Genomic DNA, 23,183 nt, shown 5'->3' with positions numbered 1-23,183 from the left:
CAGACCTAATAAGTCAACAGCTCTGTGGTGGGGCCTACAGGTGGTTCTCATGCACGCCCAGATTGGAGAACCATAGTTAGACATCATCCCTCATTGGAGAATCTCTTTCTATCTTCTTTACATTCCTAGCAACTAAGAAGATGCTGAAATATACATTGTGTAATTTGTCTTATATAAATAGTTGGGTTTCTTACTCCGAATATAAAACTTTTATATAGAATGACAGCCCTCCCCGGAGCTCGTGCTATACCTCCCTGCCTCACCCATTAGATAATCCCTGGACTAGAGAACGTTTAAGAGCCTTAAATAATCCAGAAGGCAGAGAATAATACTAACCTTACATATCGTTGCTGTGTTTCTATGCATGTGGTCTTCCTTTGGAAATTACACATAAGTTCCTCAAGGCTTGTTCAATTTAAGAAGCACTTTCTAGAACCATGCCTAATCCCAGAGAAAACCAAATTAACTCTCCCCACAAACTCATGTGGAATCACACTCTTAGCAACTATGAGTACGTGTTGAAGCTAAGGAAGAGTTGCCTGCCTTTGACTCCGGGAGTGTCCATGGCCATGAAATTTTTTGGAAAGACCGAATTGGTAGCGATAACTACAAAACCCTAGAGTAATAGAAAGCAGAGAGATGTTCATGTCTGTGCTTCAGAGAACATGTGGGCCCCAGATCACGTTGTAATGATGAAATGTAAATTAAAAGTGATCACCAGAACTCATTCGAAGCCTGGATTTTTTTCCAGTTTTTCTTACGCAGCATGTGTTAGGTTAGTACCAAAATAACAAACATACCTTCCAAAAGCCCTAAGAGGGTTAGCCACTAATTCAGATGGTCTTGGTCAGAGATTCCAATGTGGCAAAGCTGAGGAAATTATAATGCAATTACGTCTCGTTCACTACATGTGTTAAATGCTCTTTCTCTGTACGCGGGGTCACGATGCCATTTGTATATTCTTGGACTAAGACCTGGACATATGTTTGTCTCTTTATGAAGCTTGCTGAGGTCCAAGGAATGCTGAAGTTACTGCCTAGCGACTTACTGATGTTTCATGTGCGTGTCTGGTTTTCTTTCTGATCAGAGTAGTAGTTAACCAGCTCTCCAGATGAAAAAGGCCCAGTTTGTAGCATTTGCCAATTTCCATGGTGTAAATATTCTCAATCTGACCAAGTTCAAGCTCGAAGTTTGACATCATTGCCTGGACGGTTTAGGAAAGATACACACGAACAGCTCTCTTAGATGGGTGCAAGCCAGTTCTAACTCATCATCGGAATGTAGAAAACTTGGAAAGTGGAGGAAAGGATTAAACAAACAAACAAAACAGAGGAGGGGCGCCTGTGTGGCTCAGTCAGTTAAACTTTATTATTTATTTAGTTATTTTTGAGAGAGAGAGAGAGAGAGAGTGCAAGCAGGGAAGGGGCAGAGAGAGAGAGAGAGGGAGACACAGAATCTGAAGCAGGCTCTAGGCTCTGAGCTATCAGCACAGAGCCCACAGCGGGGCTTGAACTCACGAATGGCAAGATCACGATCTGAGCCAGTCAGACGCTTAACCGACTGAGCCACCCAGGCACCCCGGTAGTTCTCCTTTTTTAAATGTTTTCTTCCTACCAAGGGCTGCGCAGTGAGGCAATCTCTGTGTGCTTCCTGCCCCACTCATTAAGTAATTTCTGGACTAGAGAATGTTTAAGAGCCTTAAATGATCTGGAAGGCCCTTTCCTGCTCTAGTAAACATATTCCATCTCTCCCCGCTTATGTCCCTGGTTCTGTCTTGTTTCTCTTCTCCAAGACCCAAGCTGGTGCCGCTCCAGTCTCACTCTTCTCTGATGATCCAGGCACCCCAGGGCTGGTGGGTTCTTCCCTGACGTATCTTCAGGGCTCAGTCCCACCCCCTTTCCCAGGCTCCTTTCCAGAGCCCTCTCCAAGAGGCTGTCTACCTAAGGTCGCTGTCCTTCCTATCCGCAGTCTCCCTTCTCTGTATATTGGTCTTCCCCACCAGCAGTGCCCCCTGACATCATGGATTTTCTGGGTTCACTCTCGAGGAGAAGCTCCATACCAGTATTCCCAGAGCCTAGAGGAGCAGCTGACACTCGATCAATACTTGTTGGCTGAGTTAGTGTACTCCAACCCTAGATCTGAAGGTTTAGTTCTGTCTTGATAAAGGCAAAATGAATTCATATGCTCTCTTTAAACACGGAAGATGCTATTCTCAGTATATGTAACAAATATAGTTCTATATTTTTAAGGTTTTATGTCTTTATAGAAGCAGAGGTTTGTATTTTTCCTGTAGCTAAACTTCTCGTTGTGATTTTTCCCCATTCAAATTACACTCCCAGAATTCTTTTTCATAAAGAGATCAGATAATTTTTCACCTATTCTTTAGTCTTAGATATTTTGCCTTTATTTAAAAAAAAATTTTTTTTAATGTTTATTTTTGAGAGCGAGAGACAGAGCGTGAGCATGGGAAGGGCAGAGAAAGGGAGACACAGAATTCAAAGCAGGCTCCAGGCTCTGAACTGTCAGCACAGAGCCCCACATGGGGCTCAAACTCACAAACTGTGAGATCATGACCTGAGCCGAAGTCAGAGGCTTAATCTACTGAGCCACCCAGGCATCCCTGCCTTTTTTTTTTTAAAACATATAACTCTTTAGTATGTAAAGAAGTATTTTGCTATTATGATTAAATGAAGATCTAAATTGTGGTGCCTTATTTGTGTGTGTGTGTGTGTGTGTGTACATGTGCAACTGACTGTTGGGTTTTTATTGCTGCTAATGACGTTAGTTTTCCTTTGAATCGTGCTCCATAATATTTTAAAATTTAACCTACATATTTTCTTCTCGTGTAAAATCTGTAGGCACCAAATTTCAATGGGCGTTTCTCAGTTATCTCTGAGATATTTTCTTGGTCATACCTCTTTATTTTAAAAGCACCTTCCAATCTGGACCAAATATACTTGAGTCTGTATTTGTTATCACTACAAGTTCTGATAAGATACAGACCAAATAAACGGAAATATAATTGGAAGCTGGGTTCCCAGAAGTAGAAACACATCAAAGACCGAAGTCAGATCTGCCTCTAAGCTGCGTACTTTTCCGGAATCACCTGCCAGGTGTTATCAGCCCTGGAGAAGTCACCATCCTGTTGACTCTCTGTTAAGCCCAATGGCTGACCCACGGTTGTTGCCATTTAATAAATATATGTGTGCTGAATTGCATCGCATCGAACCTTAGGGCACGATGCCTTTGCAGGGAAGTGTTCCTAGGAACGGCTTTCCTTTCTCATCTGTCTTCTGTTTTCTCCTTCTCCTAGTTGCGGTCCAGCACAGAGCTACATCCCGACCTGCTCACGGATTGCCTCACCGTGCAGCCCCTGCCCTCGGCCACTTCCCCTCGAGATGCCGCTGCCGACAGTGCGGTGGGACGCTCCCCAGGGCCCGGGCCTGACCTCTATCCAGGTAACGAGGGCCGGCCGAGGCCATGGCCACTGTCCTCCCCCAGGCCCTTCCCTCTGGTTGAAGGGAATGCTCACATGAGAAAAATTCTCCTAAGATCATCTGTATTTTGCCTTATCCAGGGGCTCCACGTTGCCCCCCACCCCTGCTCCCCATCTGATTCCTGAGCTGAGCTGGCAGCAGGCTGTTTTTTCTCATAAAGAAACACAGTAAAATAATGCATTAGCTCTTTTAGTTCTGGACATCTGCCAAAAGTCCAGGGCACCCAGCTCTCCCAGGTATCTTAAATTTATTAACTTGACTCAGACCCAAAGGAAAAGTGCCCCCCCCTCCCCCCGCTGTAAGCAAGTAACAGGCTGCATGTGGATTTCTTAATGGAACAGTTATTGTCATCTTTGCATTTCAAAAGGAAGCCCCAGGTCTCTAAGAAGAATTTCACATCAGTAAGCCGCCCTTTAAGAATGGTTTGTGGACCACTGGGATGGGGGGGTGGGGTGGGGATGAGACGGCCCTCCCAGCCTGGCATCCTTCTGCCTGGGTTTGAATGGTAGCTGACTCCATATTTGGAAACTTTCATCTACGTAAGGAAAAATAAGAAAGGATTAATATGCAATAAGGAAGTTATTTGTTTCCGTTTACTTTGTTCGCCTGGATTTTTGTGCATTTTCCACTCTCTGTAATGATGATGTACCTGTGCAAACTAATTGGTTGCCATCCCTCACACGTGGAAAGCCCTTGCTGTCATGCTATGAATATGAAAGCGAAAGTTCCCCCAGTCCCACCTTCCAGACAATGGGGATTTTCTATTATCTGTGGATCACAAGTCCCACAGCCACCCCCATCTGATTCTGGAGCCAGGCTTTGGCAGAAAACTGGGTTTTTTTTCTTTTTAAAAGTACTCATAAGCCATAAAGAATTAAGAACTTACTGATGCATGACTGTAGGCTAGGAAAAGCCATGTTTGTAGGACTTTTTCTTAACTGGATAGTTCTCAGTTGATCCAAATTCAGGGCAAAGGGCGTTACGCAAATACTTGGAGAGGGTCCATCATCAGGACATTCTTAATGTCGTCCCATTGTTGGTGGCCCTTTATCAGCTGCTCTGGGTACTTTCTCTTAGAGAAAACAAAGCCTCTGCTATTTGAGACCCTAGGAGATCTGAGGGGCAGACCCAGTCTTACAGACGTTTCGGCTACAGGTACATAGAAACACATGAAATACACCAGAGTACAGTGTTATCAACTCATATAAATATTTTGTGTTAGATATATACATGAGAAAGCGTGACTCGTTTTTGTTTGCACATATGTCTGTTTGATTTGCCAAATATTTGATATAGGAACATTTATTCTAGCACATTAAATTAGCAACCAGTTTATGACAGGCTACATAGCAATTCCTAGTCCCTCAGTCCATAAATCCATGACCTTCGTAAAGACCTGGGATCCCATAGTTAAGAGTGGAAGCCAACCAGAATCGATTGAAAAGCGGGCCCAACATCCACTATGGAGAGTTGATGGTAATGGGCTAGTCTCACTGCATTTAACTTGGAAATGGGTTTGGGAAGCCATGATATCTCTATCTTTGGAAAACAATAGTACCTTTGCCCTGTGTGGCATCTAGGATATGGCTCACTTTCCAAACGGAGGAGGCACGTTTGTCTTGATGTGTGTTTTGTATGTCTGGGAGTGTGGTCAAAGTTTTTTTTTTTTTAAAGATTTGTGTTGAACCAGCTTCATCACTCCAGACAGATTTCCTTTTTTTTTTTCTTTCTTCCTCCTGACACTTTTCCGTGTGTGGTCTTCAAAACGATTATGAGCTCCCAGCTTTGAGCCTCCAGCCGTGGTGGGCAAGCTTCCGTGATGGGCATAGGAACCCGAGCTGCCATAGTATCAACAGAGCGTCTTCTGTTGACTTGAATTTTCTGTGACTCTGGAGACGTTTGGACCAGGCAGGTGACCATCCGGCTTGAACTGTGTTCTTGGAATTTTGCTCCTGGAGTTAGTGCACTGCCGTGAAAGTTTATGCCCCCTCCTTCTCCCTTCATGCCTGTGTCCCTTGGGTCCTACTTTACTTCCTTTGTTCTTGCTCTTTTCAAAAATTGATGAAGTCTTCTGTTTTGCTGAATACACAGCAAACCCAGAGCAGAACAAAGCAGGAGGGAAAACCACACAAGGAAAATGTTAAACCTCCCTGAAAAAAAGTGCTAGAAATGCACGTGCCAGGAGTGCATGTTCCTACCGGTTTCAAACCTGTACTACAGATCTGTGGAAAGAAGCCAAACAGTGAAAAATGCCAAAGGAAACTGAAGCTGTTCATCAATTTGTTTAGCGTAAACTCCTAAGTGTTAAGGGAATTTGACAAAGATAAAGACTTGGCTAAATGGTGAAAGCCCTCGGAGCCCTTCCTTTTACGTTCTGTTACACAAAGTCGAGGAAATATTTGTTTAATGATTGTTAAGCACTTACAATTCCAAGTGCTAGAAAAGTGATGTATCAGAAAAATATTTTGAGGGAAACCTGTTGAATACGTATGGTGTAGGATCAGAAGCAGTTCAGCAGTGAGCACCAGGATTTTCTAGAAGCCACGAGACTGAGGACTCGGTTTGCAGAAGTCATGATTTGGAAATGGACCTTTGTACTGGCTTAGTAAACAACCATCTGTGAGATTCCGAGAGAGGGATGGTTTGCAGAGCACTAAGAACAGGAAAGGTGGCAGTTCTCACACCTGCAAATCTTACAAGTCTCCTAACATGTTGGCTTCCCTTATTGAGACAGCGTTTCCAGAGAATGTGATTGGAAAGGATTTCCAGAAAAGGCTTTTATTTCCGTGGAAGGAAATAGCGTTCCAGGTTCAAGCAGCCAAAATATCGCTTGAGTTCACGCTGAGGACTACTTTCAATTGAGGTGTTTACTTGCCTACTATCCTGAAAATCCCGGGGTCCCTAGACCCGATCCTGAGCCAACCTGAGAGCAATCTTGTGACCTAATGGGAAGGCCAGGACAGTGATGAGCAATTCTCAAGGATGGCTCCCTCACGTCTTCTGCCCTGTTGTTCAGAAGTTCTGTGCCCTAGATATCTAGATAATGCTTCAGGCTAGCCTATAAATTTAGGTAATTTAGCTGATAATCTGAGGGAGAAGTATTTCACAGCCAGTAGATCAAGGGGTGACTGCCACTTCCAAGGCTTAATGCCTGTGAAGAAGGTCTCGTCAGCTTCCTCGATGAACTCATGAAGCAGAGGAATGCACGAATAACGAGTCTACAGCACCATGGACAGCCTGGACCACCGCCTGCTCTTGGTTGAGAGTCTGTTCACTAACAAAGCATGCTGTATGGCGGGTGATCTGTACCATAGGTGGTCACCAAGCTTATGGCTCCTTCCAGATCGAAACTGTACTACAGATTCAATAAAACGTGGTCTTTGCCGATGGCCTGAGCCATAAAGACACCGTAGAGGCCAGTGTGGTTGAGGTGTTTGAGTCCCATGGAAATCACCCATAGAGTGAGGAACTAATGCACCTAGAACAAGGAAATATGCAAGAATGGTGGGATTTTGTTGGTAACACTAATACTGAGATATAAAATGATCATGTTTTAGAACTTGCAAGTTCTTTTGAATTTTTAAAATTTTGAATGCAACGTTAGATTTTTCAGGAGGATATAGAAGTGCGATGCTCAGATATTATAGGGAATTATTGAAGGAAAATAGGCTTATTTTAGGGCAGGAATTTTGAAGTCATATATTGTCATTCCCTTCCCCTCACCCTTATTATGGGGAAATGAAGCCTTCCCGCTCACAATATCACCACATTTTGTAGTAAATAGCACCATATGAAATCCATGCGGGATTTGACATACTTCATGAAATGGTTAATGTTGTATTTTAATGTAATTTTATGGTATATGTTTTAATACCTTTTCTGTATTCTTAGGTTGAATATATTTGCTATCTCAGGACAGCTTACAGAATTGTAGGGGCTAGAAATATTTTTATAGGAAAGTGCCTCGTACAGTCTGCTCTCAAAAAGTGGTTGTTAACTTAGGGACTTTATGAGAAGTTGTAAATTGACACACAAATTTCCCAATGGGTTAAACTTTACAGAATTGCAAAGATCAAATAACATGATCTATATAAAAGCAGGCATAGAGCATTATAAAAAATGCAATAGATATTGCTTGCACGATCTTCAAAAGCAGTGATTTGCTTAGAATTCACCAGAGGTGAAAAAGGGACAGAACGACTTGGACCCAGCAGTGGACAGAAGGAGGTGGACACTGGGGTTACAGAAGTGATTTAAAGGGAAACATTTGGCAGTGTCTTTTCCGCGTCTCTTCTGACATTGCCTTGAACTGCTCGTCAAACTCTTGTATTGTTCTTAACATCCCACACATCTGTGGTTTATCTACCAAGTTGGATTGGAAAATCCGTAACAGTAGGAGCAAGCCTCGCTCTTCCCCGTTGCAGGCAATGACAGCATTAACCTGTAGATTTCACCTTCCCTGGCCCTGAGCCAGTCTGTTTATGTGCATTAGGTCACCTGGAAGACGCGTGAAAATACAGATTTCTGAGCCCCACCCCCAGAATTTCTGTTTCAGTAGCTCTGAGCTAGTCCCAAGAATCTGAATTTCTGCTGGGGATTTTTAACAAACTCTCAGGCGACACTGGGTCCTGCTTGTCCAGGAACAACGCTTCAAAAGCTATTGCTCTGGATCATGAAACGTGGGAGTGTTATAGCAGAATATAATCTCAGTTTTGACTGGTGGGAGTTACAATAAGAATTGCCCATCATTAACTAAATGGAGAGAACCTTTCACAGTGTCTAGATAGTTAGTATACCAAATTACCACGAGGTACAGTTGGAAATATCTTACAGTCTTATATATCAGTTATATGTCAGTAAAGGTGAAACTTTAAAAAATAATAATCTTAAAATTTAGGCATGAAAACCATGTGATGGAAATCTGTCCACAAAAGACAGTTTAACATATAGGTGATATGCCATATATTTGCAATGATAAATAGAATAATGCTTCTCTGGAACTTATGATTAAATACTTACAAAGATAATACAACTGAATCAAATAGTGAAAAAAAATTGCCCCATAGTATACATTTCTGTTTCTCATTAAGGAAAATCTATCAGTGGATATTAAGCTCGTCTCCCCCCACCCCCACCACTGTTACAACGGCATTACTCATATTTTGATTAAGAGTGAGATCTTGTAACTGCTCAACTGAAGAAAATTAAAATTCTGATTCCCAGCCAGCACAGGGCACATTTGTATGTATGCAGGCTAATGTTAATGACTTTGTATGTTTGCAAGCTGCTTAATTTGGTGCTTCCGTTTTCCATATCCACTTACTCCCTTGTATTGATGTTAGTTTTTCACGCAAGATTAAGCTGAATTATTCAGTTTTATAATACGTACAGGTTTTTGCTGTAAAATTATTTTGTGTGGATGAGCAAAAATAATTCCACACCTCGTGGGGGAAAGGAACGTCATGACGCTGGGTTGGTTGTGGCTTTATCCCCATTGAACAAAGTCTTGGTTGTCTTTATACTACTGTTTCTTCTTTTCTCATTCCATGTTATTTTGCTGGCATTCAAATGGGTGTGAGAAGGAAAGGTTGTGTTTACTTCGAAGTGTACCCACAAATAGGTCTTAGGAGACGGATGCAGAGGGCAAGACGGAGAATTCAGGATAGAATTCCTGGAATGAGGAACTCATTAGCTTTGCAGTGAGGAAGGCTTGGGCCCAACTTCCGGGTCTGAAGTCCTGACCTTCTGCTTCAACTGAACCTTCCGAGGAAAGAGAGGAACGGGTAGACCTGTCTCTTTCCCGTGAAGAATAAAGAAAAAAGGAAAGCGGGCCTTTTCCGGGTGCTTGTAGTCACAGTGAGAGTTCATTTCTTTACACTTGTCTTAGCCCTGAAAATAAATGTGAATAGCATAAAACTCAAAAGTGAAGGACATTACTGAATCAGCTTGGACATTATTTGCCATGATTTACTGTTAACAAAAGAAGAAAACATCTTGCAGGCACTGCATAAAGAGAGTAGTTGTGGAAACGACTCGTTTCAGGTGACCAACAGCCGTGTCTCGGAAGGCTGGCTCTTATTGTATCTTCCTTAATACTGTCAGAGAATGATCTGCCCCACTCAGGCGCCCTGGCCATGACTCACACCGTCAAGGCCGCCTTAACAGCCCGCCTTGACTTCTCAGAAGTTTCAGCTTCCTCCTTAGCCTCTTAACTCAGTTTTCCCACTACATTTCAAGGCTGTGCTAGCTTCATTCACGCTCATGACGCCATTTCTAGTGGCTGCCTCGGCCTCAACCTCTTCCAACTCCAGCCCAGGTCTCCGTGAAGTTAGCTGCTCCCGTCTTGGCTTCTGCTCTGTCCAGCAGCTCTGTTAACGCCCACTCACACCCTCAGAAGTCGAGTTTTACAGTCTTCCCTGCAACCTTTCCCTGGGGATTCCATGAAAGTCCTGTTTCTGCCTTTGGGGAGGGGCTGTTGGTTCACTATTCAAGGGAAAAGGGGAAAGGCTGTCGTCAGCACGCATAAGAGCTTGCTCCTCAGACTGGCCCACAGGGATGCTTGTCACATTTTTCTGAGACAGGGATGCACCTCATGAAAAATGTCATGTGTCAGCTGCCCCTGAAGACGTTCTGATTGGTAAGGTAGCGATCTAAGGTCCATAGTTCTGAAGTACTAAGGCAGTTTGGGGTCATATTTATCTGTACAAATGTAAGGATGGGCAATATTGAGTATCTATTCTTTTTTCTTTTTAAAGTTTATTTATTTCTTTTGAGAGATAGAGTGCGATCAGGGGTTGGGGCCGAGAGAGAGAGGGAGAGAGAGAGAGAGAGAGAGCATCCCGAGCAGGCTTGATGCTATCAGCGCAGAGCCTGATGCGGGGCTCGAACTCATGAACCATGAGATCATGACCTGAGATGAAATCAGGAATCAAACGCTTAACCAACTAAGCCACCCAGGCACCCCTAGTATCTCTTTTCTTAAGTCATATCATTGGCCACGTTTTTTTTTTTTTAATAATACCTCTGACCATCTATGTAGTCAATCTATGCTCAAATAGAACACTTACAAGTGGCATGTTACTTCTCCAATTCAAATTTATTTCTCTCTTCCTGAGGTCAGTTGATGGATTAAATGACAGAGCTCTTGTAATAGTACTTAGCACATGGCACGTGTTCAGCGTCTATTAGTAATTTTTGTTGTTGCTTTTATCCAGATCCGAGGACAATATATGTTACAGTTCTGTCAAGCAGATAGGGAAAAGGTGCCAGAAATTACCCGTCAGTCCCATTTAAGAAACAGGGAAAATATGGAAGCCTGAACAGATTGGGAATTTGATCGGCATATTGAGTAGATGAAAAGAAAACTGAAATATGGTTCTTCATATTTTTATTTGTTCGGTACTTCACATAACATTTTATGAGTTAAGGAAATGCACTGTAGGTCTCTAAAGAAAAACAAATTGGAATCAGAAGCCCATCACTTGGGCGGCAGTGCCTCTGAAATCACACTGTCAAAATTGTGTCTTGATAAGTATTGATTGTTTTAATTCAAACGTAGTATGTTTTCTGTTTGTGTTTGTGTTTTAGAGGTAGTGTGGTCTGGCAGGAAGAACGCGGAGCTAGATGTGAGCTCCAATCCTGGCTCTCCACTCTGGGGAGGTTACTTCTCCTCTTCTCTAAATCGGTGGTAAGAATAGTGGCTCCCTAGGACTGAAACAGGCATTAAGGGAGAATGCACGTAAGAGTTCGGTATGCTCTCTGTAGCTGGCATATGTTCCTTTCTCTTTTCCGTCCTCTTTGCGTAAACACTTAGAGAATGACCCCTAGACTGAGCCCATGTCTGTGATGGAGACCAGAACCCCTCCTCTCCATTCCTCTTAGTCCTGGGTACCACCGCTTGAAGTTCAGAAATCGCTGTCCTAAGATAAAGTGTTCCTTTTGAGAAGAATTCAAGTCAAGATGAGGACTTAGAACTCCCATATTTTGAGACGTGTTTTCAGATCTTTATAATTTTTTTTAACGTTTGTTTATTTTGGAGGGACAGAGACAGAGCACGAGTGGGGAAGGGGCAGAGAGAGAGGGAGACACAGAATCCAAAACGGGCCCCAGGCCCTGAGCTGTCAGCACAGAGCCCGAGGTGGGGCTCGAACTCATGAGCCGTGAGATCATGACCTGAGCCGAAGTCAGACGCTTAACCAACTGAGCCACCCAGGCACCCCTGACTTAGACTTCTTTGGTGGTTGTTGCTATGAAGAGTGGAAGTACGCACTGGCTGGTCCTACAGAGCCCCAGGGCGCTGGGTTGAGAAGCAAACTTACTCAGCAGTGGGTTGGTGAGGGTGGGGTAGATGGCAGAAGGAAGAAGCAGGATTGATGGCCTCAATCAGTGCAGTTTTACACCATCATTGTGTCAGCCTTGCTGAGGCATAGCCTTGGTCCTTCCTCATCCCGTTTTGTAAATAGACTCTCCAGGCCGTGCAATTTATCTCAAAATAGACCCCAAGGTGTCTAGAAAACTATTCTTGACTATTTGCTTCCCTCAAATTTGGTTTCCATATTTCAAAAATAGTTCCACAGTCTTTTCATGATGGTTCTTAGGAGTTAGCATGCAACAGATAATTTATTATACCACGGGCCATATATGGCCCGCCTGCCTCCTGTTTTTGCACGGCCTGAGAGCTAAGGATGTTTTTAAGGTTTTTAAATGTAAAATGTAAAAAAGACTCTTGGCTCTTAGGTGAGAATAGTTGCTCACAGAATTGAGGACATTGCCTGTTGCTAGCAGTGCCTGCAGTATTTAGTCTCTGGCCCTTTACACAACAGGTTTGCCAAATTCTGCTTTCCACTTATATCTGGGACCTTCGTCAATGACTGACTGAAATCAAAGAAGCTTGTGGCTTCCATATGTCTGATCACATTTTGTCTTAAAAGTCTGCCAGTACACATAGGTTTTTTGATCACCATAGTATTTTCGATTTAGCAAATACCTGAGTAGTCTTCCAGCCCCTGGGTTTGCAGAGATTCGTGTAAGACCCAATATTTAAAACAGGTCACACAGCAGAGCTCTTTCATTCGAAGGGGCCCATACCACCTGTGCTGCCTGTTACCCAGCACTCCTGTCCTCCCCCAGATAGTCTGCGGAAGCCCAAAGGTAGGGGCTCCGCAATGGAGTTACTACCGTTAAAGTCTTCCCATTGTAAGCAGCTATCTGCAGAGACAACGTTGGGCCATGGTGGGAATTAAGCCCTCAGTAATGTGGCCACCGCTTAGGAAGAAGCTGCCAGAAGACAGGTAGGACTCAGTTCTGGTTATGGTGAGCCCAGGGCTGACAAGGATATCACAGAGAGTTGTCACAGTTAAATTCTACTAAGGTCTGTTTTTCCTAAAAAGAGAAGAGGCTTAAACCCTCAAATATCAAGGAGCGTGTTTTCTAAGATTCGGGCCTCTTGTAGACTTACACATTAATGCCCAGGAGAAAAGGAAAATTTTGAAAGATTAAGCTTAGGAAGCATGCTTACTTCCTCAAAATACACTTTCTAACTAACAATAAGGATGCTTGAAATTCATATAACCCGACACTGAACACTCCATTCAACAGGTAGGGAAAAGCTTTTAAGTTCCTTAAGAAAGGTTATGAATGGGCATAATTCCTGGTAACATGTCAATGACTTATCAGAGTCTGTCTACACTGAGAGTAATCTAGGAGGTAATACTGGGCACCTGAAGGAGAAGTGAGAAAATCGTCCACTTTGTGGGCAAAGCATAGAAAAGGAGGAAAGGGGGTTCTTTGGCTTCTCTGGAGTCCTAACAAAACCATATTCCTCTTCTGTGCATTTTTGCCCAGGGCCAGTGGTCATTGCAAACCGTGGTTCCTAAATTCCCCAAAAGGGCTGTTGTGACTCCATTTTACCAAGCGGTCTCTTGGGAGAGCTCAGGGTTGGTAAATAGCCCTTGAGTTGGCTAGAAGAAAATTGCGTTACAAATTGGATTGGCTGTATGTGCTCCGTATCTGTTTCCAAGAAGCCTTCTCTGTGAAATGATTTTAGAAACCGCATGGAAGTGGAGTGGGCGGGGTTGTCTTGGTAGCATCTAAAAGGGAGGAGACCTCTTTTGGGGTCAACAAGGTACAGGTAGGAGGCAACTAAGGGATAAGTAATGAGGAGCTAGAGAACCAAGTATTTTTTTTTACTAACATGGGTTTTTGTGGCCAAATCAGACTTTATTCCAAAAACAGAGATGAGGGACATTCCCGTAAGAGCTTCCAGGAATGGTTCTCCATACCTGCTCCATCTTTCTCCTTTCTGACTGCTCTCCTCCTCTCTTCAAAACGGGGGATGACGTAACACATAGTGGCAGTACCGAATTTCTCCCAGGGTACTCCTTGTTCACATTATCTTCCTGACTTGCTGTGTAACTGACTCTCTGTGAGTGAGTAAGTGGGTTGGGAGGTGAAGGGAAGAACGATAAGGTATGAGATTTGAGGTTGGATAAGTCCTTCATTGTCTGGAAAGACCCAAGAGGGGCTGCCTGAAATGTTGGTCCCAGAGAAGTTGAGAGAGGTGCCAGAAAATGCCATTTCACTTGTAACAAAACGGCTTTGTTCTGAAAGGCACATGTTTCAGGAGCTTTTCCGACACGCAGTTAATTACACCTGGTATTTCAGGACGTTTGATGGTAACCTTTGGCATCTGCCTGGATGACTTCAGCCATTATCTTCTGGTTGTATCGCAGTGTCTTCCAGAAGGGCATGTAAGCATAAGTCCTCTTCCAAATACTAATAACCTCTTCCCTGGCTGTAAATCCAGCTGCATGATGTGGAAATGTAATTGGGCAGCCTGCACAGAAGTTTGGAGCTCATGTGGGAATATCTATTTGTAAGAGAACCTGAATATTCATGTAACTGTCCAGACATCAATAAATTCTCATTTTACCTTATTTATTTCTGCTCCCCAGTGAACAGCAGCGCTCTTAAGCTCAAAGTTAATAGGCATGTTCTTCAGAGATGTACCCTCTCTTACCTTAATGGAACGTCTTTCTAACACATTTGTTCATCGGTTGCCAGGTAGCTCTCCCATCAGGTGACACGAGTGTGTTTTCTTTGTCTTAGTGCACAGGTGACAGTTACCATTGTTTGCCATCAATTAGCTTGGGGTAGCATGTCAAGGATGTACGGATGGTGTCATTTTAGTCTGACAGCCACCTGAGCCGGTTGAGAAAGGATTGTTTCATTATCCTCTTATCAGTACTGCTGGATAATGATACTCCACACTGCAAAGAGGGAGGGGAGAGAAAAGACAGGCAAGAAAGAATAGATTTTTAGGGATTGGCAATATTAAAATTATTCATGCCTCCAGGAGGAGAGAAAGATTACAGAGATGGCTGCGTGAACCCATAAGAAGCTCTGCTTTCCTAATGCGGCTGGAATGTGGAAGGAAGCCGCTCGCCCGCCCCCGGGGAGGGTGTCGGGGAGGGAGAATGCCCAGCAAAGCGGGGAGGGGAGAGAAAAAGGCCCCCGCTAGCCATGGGCCACACAGGCAAGGAGCCACCGCGGCATCTCTGCCGTTTTCCAGCTGACAGGCCCTTTTCCTTGCTGGAAAATTCTCCCTGGTTCGTGAACTCGGGTCATGAGAGCAATTAAATCGTTCCATGGCGAAATGCGAACAACCACAGAAGGTATGGGGGCCCAGGTTTTCACTGTTGGGGAGCGAAGCTCCAGTCACCCCCAGCGGTAGTGGCTTTCTCCAGAAAGACTGAAGGGAAGTGTTTTTCGAATCCTGAAAATTAACCACGGCCGCGTCTTTATGCGCTTGGAGAAACAAATAAAAAGCACTGGAAATGTAAAAATACTTGCAGATACACTAAGCTTCAGAGAGGGCTGGTTGTGTTGACATTCTAGTAACAGCCCGTTCTCACTCCTTAACGAAGCGAAGAGCAGTCATGCATGAAAATGACTTTGTTGTCTTTAAACTGAACCGCATTAGGGGTTGTAACTCACAGGTGTGCCTTACCCCCTGTACAATAAAGGACAACATTTTAACCCTGTGGGGGTTCTTCTGCAGACCCCGAAGACTTTACAGCACTTGCGATAGAAAAATTGAACAGAAAACGCTTATTAGTAGAAAGCATGATGTATGTACACTCTTTTGTGTTTTCAAATGACTCAAGGCCACAGTTTATATGCATCTTTAAATAAGAGGCCACACCGGATTGGAGATTTACCATTTGCGGGCCACCACACGCCTTTGTTTCCTCTCCCCCCCCCCCCCCCTCCACCAGCCTATTGATAAGAATCATTATAATAAAGATAACCAAAGAATAACGACAGTGGTTTATTGGGTAGTTAAACACAGTCCAGGCACTGTGCTAAGTGTTTTTAGTCATACTGTGACATAGTCTCCTTATTTAAGATGAAGAAACTGAGCTGAGCTTGAGTGACTTGCCCAAGACCCATTGCTAGGAATTGGTAAAGCTTAGATTCAAAGCCGAGTCCGTCTGACTCCCGCTGTGCCCGCTTTGTTCTCTTAAGAACCACTCTGATACTGTCTGTCTTGAGTGCCCAGCTTCTAGGGAGGCCAAAGGAGTTAACATTTCCATTACAGTTCAACAGTTTCCTCAATCCTTCCCAGGCTCAAATTTCTTCTGGGGGATGTGGGGGCATGGATGGGGGAGGCAGACACAGGGTTGACCTCAGCATTCCCATTCGTATGGGAATCGAATTCTTTTTTTTTTTTTTAATGTTTATTTATTTTTGAGACAGAGAGAGACAGAGCATGAATGGGGGAGGGTCAGAGAGAGGGAGACACAGGATCAGAAGCAGCCTCCGGGCTCTGAGCGGTCAGCACAGAGCCCGACACGGGGCTCAAACTCACCGACCACAAGATCATGACCTGAGCCGAAGTTGGCCGCTTGACCGACTGAGCCACCCAGGCGCCCCTCGAATTCTTTTTTAATATCTCTGTGAAAGCCAACTCAGCCTGGTTTCATTGCTTAGCGGAGCCCTCTGTGCTCGGACCTGGAAATACTGCTGTGGAGATGGGTGGTGAGCCCACACCTCCTCCAGGGCACCGGCTACCAAGCATTAACTGTCACGTCTCAGGGTTACGGCGTCACTCAAGCACTCACTGTAAGCGAGTTCACAGCCGGTGGGTGACACCGGTTCCCCCTTTCCTACGAGAGTAGGCCCGCTACAGAGAACAACGCAGTGGCTTTTTAAGCAAGCGCAAATGACTCCAAATGCACATTAACCGCAAGAGCTCAGACTCAACGGATCTGCACGGCAAATCCGCTTTTGTGCGTGACTGACGGAGGTGGTGGCCTCTCAGCCTACCACGCTGTGGCCACTTGTGGGAACAGGTGCATGTATCTCATTGCTCACGAATAACCCCTCCCTGCCCGCCTTCGTTCCCACCAGTAGATCAATACGCCCCTGACAGGCGTCTGAAATCTTTATTTGGGAAAAAGCACATTTCCTACCAGCTGTTTGTTTTCCAAACCAAATAATTTACTTAACTTGTCACCTCCGTTAATTTTCTGAGCTGGAAAATTTCTCTCGGCCGTGCTGAGGTCACTCCGGTGCTCTCAGCATGGGCGGAAGCAGAAGAGGGAGGATCCCTCTTGCGTTGTAACCAGCATTTTGGTGGCTGAAGCCGGCCGGGTGCGTTGTGCGTGGGAGGGAAGAACGCCTAGTGACTCCAGTCTTTGCAAATGGGGTGCGCGGGAGTTCTGAGACAGGATCAACACTCTTAGGCATGTGATCTGAGATCTGTGTTCCTAGGTTTGAATTCAGCCCCGTGACCTAGACCGGGTACCCTAGTCAGGAACCCAGTAAGGCCTCAAGTTCCTCATCAGTAAACCAGGGAGGGATTTGCAAAGTACTCAGTAAATGTTAACTTGGCTCTGAGGTGTAGGGCAGCGGGACGACGAAACGCAGCTGAGATGTGGTCTGGCACCTAATACTCCAAGTGCACTCCCCAGATCAGCCTCAGCAGGCACTCTGGGAGTTTGGTCGAGGTTCAGAACCTCAGCCCTCCCTGCATCCAAGACCTGGTGAATCTGAATCGACATTCGACCCTGGATGAATGGTTTGTAAGGTGAAGCTTGAAAAGTAGGGCTCTGACCGCCCACAAGGCTTCGAACAGGACCGTGCCCTCCAGTCGGCTATTTTCAATACACCTCAGCCCGACAAGGGAGGTCTTCCTCCCTGCCCTCTAAAATGACGAAAACATAGTCACCAACCAAGGCCCATGGTAGCCTTCTGTGGCATTGGGAAAAGGGCCTGAGATAAGTTGGCCTCATTTCGGGAACACTCCTTGCCTGCCTCCTTTCGCACATGACAGCTAACGTATCCCCGAGGGTGCCCTGTCCGTACCCATAGAGATACAGATTAATTGTTTTCATGTGGATGGAGAGAGGGCTGTTGATTAACCCAGATTAACCTGAGCTAGTTAGAGGCTCTAGCCTAGAATTCCCTGCTCCCAGTAGCTGGTGAGATCGCATCTGGGGACCACACGTGTCAACCCATGCTGCTCTGTTAGCACGCTAAAGCCCAACTGAGTTACTTACCTGCGCCCCCCTCTACAGGAGACAGGTGGGGAGACTTCAGTAAGCTCTGCTCCAGAGAGAAAGCCCAGAGGAGCAGGGAGGCTAGCTCCTGGGTCCTCCTCTGAGGGCAGAGCTCACAGACTTCATCTCAACACCAGGCTTTTATTTCCTCGGGGACTCCACCATCTCTCAATCACAAAAGCAATAAGAATTTCCAATATGTTCCTCCGCCATGCCTAATCACCTGTTCTGGCTGTCAGTCACCAGCGTGTCTGGAGAGTCCCCTAAAAGCTCTCTTCCAGCCTTGAAAGCAGCACTAACCCCCATGGTGACACGGGGCAATGAAGGCCACCCCCGTGGGCAGCCTGCGTGCACCAGCTGATTGGATCACAGCAATTTTGTTAATATTGCTCTAGATTCTAGAGGGATCACTTCCCTTCCTTACACTCTGATCGATAGTTGTGTGCCCCATTGGCTGAGTTCGAAAAATCATTTTGAGTGTGTATGGAAGGAAATGTTTCCTTTTGTAAACAACCTTACTATTGCGCTGTCACCTGGAGATTTTCTTCTGGAGGTTAAAAAGTCACTTGGCAAAACATTATGTGTGAAGTCAGCAGATATTCAGCTTCAAACATTAAGAGAGACCAGCACCTGCCTCGGGTGGAGTAGGGGCTGGAAAATTGGGAAGGGAGGGAGGGAGGGAGGAAGGGAGGGAGAGAGGGAGAGAGGAAGGAAGGGAGGGAGAGAGGAAGGAAGGCAGGAGGAAGGGAGGGAGGAATGAATGAAGGAGGGAAGGAGGAATGAACGAAGGAGGAAGGAGGGAAGGAAGAAAGGAAGAAGGAAGGAGGGAGGGAAGGAAGGAAGGAAGGAAGGAAGGAAGGAAGGAAGGAAGGAAGGAAGTTCTTAGACTATGCTAATATAGAACCCTGGACATATGACCGACAGAGCTGGAAATTCCTAGAAGTCAGTATAAGTAGGAGAGATACTACCTGTGCCACAGTGGCGATTACTGAGAAATGTAGATCTCTGGTAGAGGCCAAGGGCAATCCTACCAAAGTCACAGTTATCTCATTCCAGAGTTTTGTCCATTTTATCAGAAGGGTGCGTGACATGGGGCTGGGTGAATGTTGGTAAGCCGTGTTGTTTGTACTTCCTCTAAGTCTGTGGTCATTACAGTGGTCACGGGAAGCATCCACAAGCAGCAGTCTTGCCCGGGACTACACACAAAGGGCTCTGTGTAGACACTGGACTAGAAGCTTCTACTAGGTTCCCTACCTCACCGGGAGAGATTTTGTCCCGTACTTCTCATCCCATCTGTTAGGCAACGGAGACAAGTCACAGGCTTCGGTTTGCTCACAGGGGATTTCTTACAACCAACATAAGAAACTGTTCTGTATACTTTATAAATTCAGACTTCAAATCGAGCCCTAAAGCACCCCTCTTTGTTATTCTCGTGGGGTCCCCAGTCAAAGGGTCCCTGCCTGTCTCAGTGCCATTCACCAGGGTTAGCAGTGGAAGAAAGGGCTATCGATATGTGTTTGACTGCTGGCCGGTCAACACAGCCTCCGCACAGCAGGAGGGCAGGTTTCTGAGTCTTCTGCCCTGTCTCGTGGACCTCTCACGCCCCACCACATAGCCTCTCCACCACTTATTCCTACCAGCAGATGCTGCTGTGGAAACCGTTTGCACCAGGTAGAACTTAGAAGCACCTCCCCTCAACTGTACCCTGTGTCTCTGGCCTTCTGCCCACAGGCTTCTCGGATGCCCTGCTCTTGGGTATCTGGGAGAGCTTTAGCCACTCTGGAATACGTGCCTACTTGGAGATACGAGACAAGCCACACCCGAGAGCAGTCTATGACCAGCGATCAACAGGATTGGGCGGGTACATGTTTCTTTTTGTTCCTGTCCTGCTCCTTGAGCCCAAGAAGGACTCCATTGACATTGAGTTTGTGTTCGTATCTGTTTAGTCAAACAAGCATGAATGGTACTGTTGGAGATAGCTGGCCTCAAGGCCACCTTGTTCCCTAGTGTGTCCCAGGACCTGGCTCAGTGCGGCCACACATACATACTCCATACGTACCTGTGGAACGATTGGCTGCGGAGAGAGGAATCAGAGGAACATAAGTAACTGCATTCAGAGCAAAAGTATTAAGATAGGTAGAGGGTATTATAGTCAAAAGCACAGTGGCACAAGTTGCTGTGGTATATTTGAGGCCGGGCCAGTTGTCTGATTTGGCCGGAGCATAGGGCACATCATGGGACCGAAGGGAAGACAGTGCATTAAAGCGCTTTGCACACCACTTGATGATCTCTCCTAGTGGCTCTCAGCATTTGGGTAGCACTGATGTATAGAGACCTCTTCCCCTCGCTTAACTGCAGCCTCCTCAAGGTTAGGGACCCACATATAGTAGAATGGCTAGCATATAGTAGGCACGTAGGAAAAAATAATGGTTGGAGGATGGACAGGTGGATAGACGGATGGATGGAGGAATGGCGAGACGGTTGGTCCTGGCTATTAGTTGAAGGAGAGGCCCTAACCGGACCTAACTTTTGGTGTGGGGCAGGCTGCAAACCATACTGAATTTCCCAACCTCTTTGATTGCAGCTAATGCAAAAATGTAGCTGATTCGGCTGACGTAGACCTCCGGGAAGCACCACATTTTTCTGTTTGCCGTAGAGTAGAGCATAGAGTGTGCGCACCAAGAGACCCTGTTGCCCATGGGGTTGGAAGCAGCAGGGGCCCTGCTTCCCTTGTGAGGAACACATACATACAGGAACACCTCCAGGGGATCGTAAGCGGTGGGCGCGTTCAGCAACTCCAGCAGAATAAATAGGAGAGCTCATGTTTCTACGCTAAGGCAGGAAAAAAATTAGCTGTGCTTCCACAGTGTCTCTGTGACCTCTTATTATTCCATTAGTTTTTGGAATAGTATATAAAACACCAAGCTCCGTGCTGACAAACACCAGCATTGAAACCGTTGCCACAGTCACTCCAAACAGCCTTCTCCCCTGGGTAAAATTATTATTTGGAATACAAGCAGAATTGTGGTTGCCCGAGTGAGCTGAGCACAAATGAGAGTAGTGATTCATAAGGTGACTCTAGCGAGTTTGCAAACGTGCAACTTTTCTGGAGGCTGACGCACCGTGAGTGCCTTTTTGAGCTACTAAGCACTTTCTAGTCTCACCACCTCTTCAGACTTGGGGGGCTGTGGAGGCAGCAGTTTTCTGAGGACAAGAGTTAACCTGACACAGTGCTGACTTTCCAGAAATAAACCCTTCCCATCAGATCACACCCTTGTCAGTAGCTTTTGAGCAGAAAGATGGTAATTCTGCTTCTTCACATGTTCCTTTAAGTGCTTGAACTCTCGTTCCATTGGGTTAAGCTTTGGGGGGCGGGGTCATCTGGGGTATTAATTCTAACCTGAAGAGGCTGGAGAAAAGTGGTCCTGGTCTAAAAGTATCGCTCCCTGAACTTTTAAACCCTCAAATCTCTTTGATTATGTGGCTGCTGCTTCTTAATCCTGAACCTGATTTCTTTTATTATTTTTTTTTAGATCCATTTATTCTTTGACATCAGTGGAGTAAGTTCAAAAAGAGCAGAGATGGGTAGAAAGCTCAGCATCGCTTTGTATAGAGAAGGAAGTTGAAGAGAGTCAGAGTAATGATGCTGGGTTGATTGCAGCATAATGAGATGTCTGCTGCGTAGGTCCCAGACACTGAGAGCCTCTCTGATAGCGATAGACTCTGAAAGTGACAAGCCCCGTCTCTTTTGTGACATTGTACCAATTAGCTGATCTAAACGGGCACGTATTTAAGTCTGAGGTCATGTACACTTCTCAGAGGCTAGGCTGCCCCTATGAATGAGGCCGCAACTCAGTCTCTGTGTCGTAATAGGGCAACAGTGGGGGGGAAAGCCAGAGCTGTGTCTGAGGCCCCTTTTCGTGTTTTGTGGTGCCGGGCATGGGCTCATCACTGGTGGGGACCAAGTGTGTCCATCCACCACACCATCAGGGAAATGCCCGGGGTCAGTCAGTCTCTGGGGTTAAGAGGGTGGCAGATCCTGCCCTGGAGCTACGACCAGGACAAGATATTCTATTACCCCTGATTCAGCAGGGACACAAGAGAGAGCCAGGCTGACCCACAGAGGCTCGCGGCAGCCTTGAGAAGAGGCAGAAGGCCTGTGTCCTGCCCCTTGTGGGTCAGCACACCAAGTGTTCTGTCCCCTGTCGTCCCCTGTGACTGAAAAGTGCTTGTACAGCGACCTTGTTGCAGATGCAGACATTACAGGATCGACCGACTTTATGGTGCCCGCACTGGGAGCTGGCGGGAGGGCAGGGCACCGCTCAGGAGGTGAACCATGAACTTCAGGGCAGTTGCTCATGCGCTTCCCGGGCAGCAGGAAGGGCTCACCCGCCGGGGAGCCTGTTCCACCATGAAAACAGAAGCCGTGTAGATCCAGTGAGCCAGGAACTGTCCCCTTAACGCCACCGAGAGGAGAGCAGGCCCCTAAATCACACTCGCGGTCAGCCTTCGGGGTTAAACACGCGCCGTCTGATGCTTGTTCTCCTTGATTGCAGCCTCCGTCTTCTCCAGCAGTCACTCGAGCCGAAGCGGAGCCCCGCACACTGTCGGTCACCCTTCTCCGGGACACAGCGTGCAGGGGAGCCCCCACCACCCCGCCCCCCAGCTACCCCCGCTCGCGGCCGTGGACGCGGGAGCCGACAGGTAAGGCCAGCCGGCTCTCTTCTAGTAGGTGTCGCCGCTGAAGTCCGCCGCGCGGAGAAGCGCCGTGACAGTTGCTGAATTTTGTTGATCATCCATCGGTGGTGGGTTGAGTCCTCCAGAGGGGACGTGTCAAGAGTACACGTGCAAAAAGCACGTGGACCAAATAGCTCATTACCTGTCGTCTTTTCCGTGGGGGGAAAAATGAGAAGGCACTGAAGTGTCCGATGCTGGGAAAACGCATCCGAATTTCCGCCTCTCACACTGTCCTCAGTCTGTTTCGGGGGCTCCTCTTTAAGGCAGTGTCCCCACAGGCTGGAAAGCCTTCCAGGTGCAAGACGGTGCCTTGAGCCCGTAGATCGGTGACAGCTTTGAGAGTATAGGGTTAAAGGGCACAGGATTTTATGCGGGCGACCAGAAAAGG

General features: G+C 46.1%; 1 protein-coding gene across 3 annotated transcripts in view; it reads left to right on the top strand.

Annotated features, from left to right (window-relative positions):
• The window catches only part of GLIS3 (GLIS family zinc finger 3), a 547,841-nt gene that overhangs the window by 477,103 nt on the left and 47,555 nt on the right, over positions 1 to 23,183 (top strand). For all 3 annotated transcript variants that reach the window (XM_047831214.1, XM_047831212.1, XM_047831213.1), the window contains exons 7-8: positions 3,314 to 3,458; positions 22,615 to 22,762. In XM_047831214.1, coding sequence (XP_047687170.1) covers positions 3,314 to 3,458; positions 22,615 to 22,762 — 293 coding nt within the window. The remainder of the gene's footprint in view (positions 1 to 3,313; positions 3,459 to 22,614; positions 22,763 to 23,183) is intronic.

The sequence above is a fragment of the Prionailurus viverrinus genome, chromosome D4 (genome assembly GCF_022837055.1).
Source record: "Prionailurus viverrinus isolate Anna chromosome D4, UM_Priviv_1.0, whole genome shotgun sequence".
NCBI lineage: Eukaryota > Metazoa > Chordata > Mammalia > Carnivora > Felidae > Prionailurus > Prionailurus viverrinus.
The sequence above is the reverse complement of the archived record's forward strand: the minus strand, read 5'-3'. Positions and strand labels throughout refer to the sequence as shown.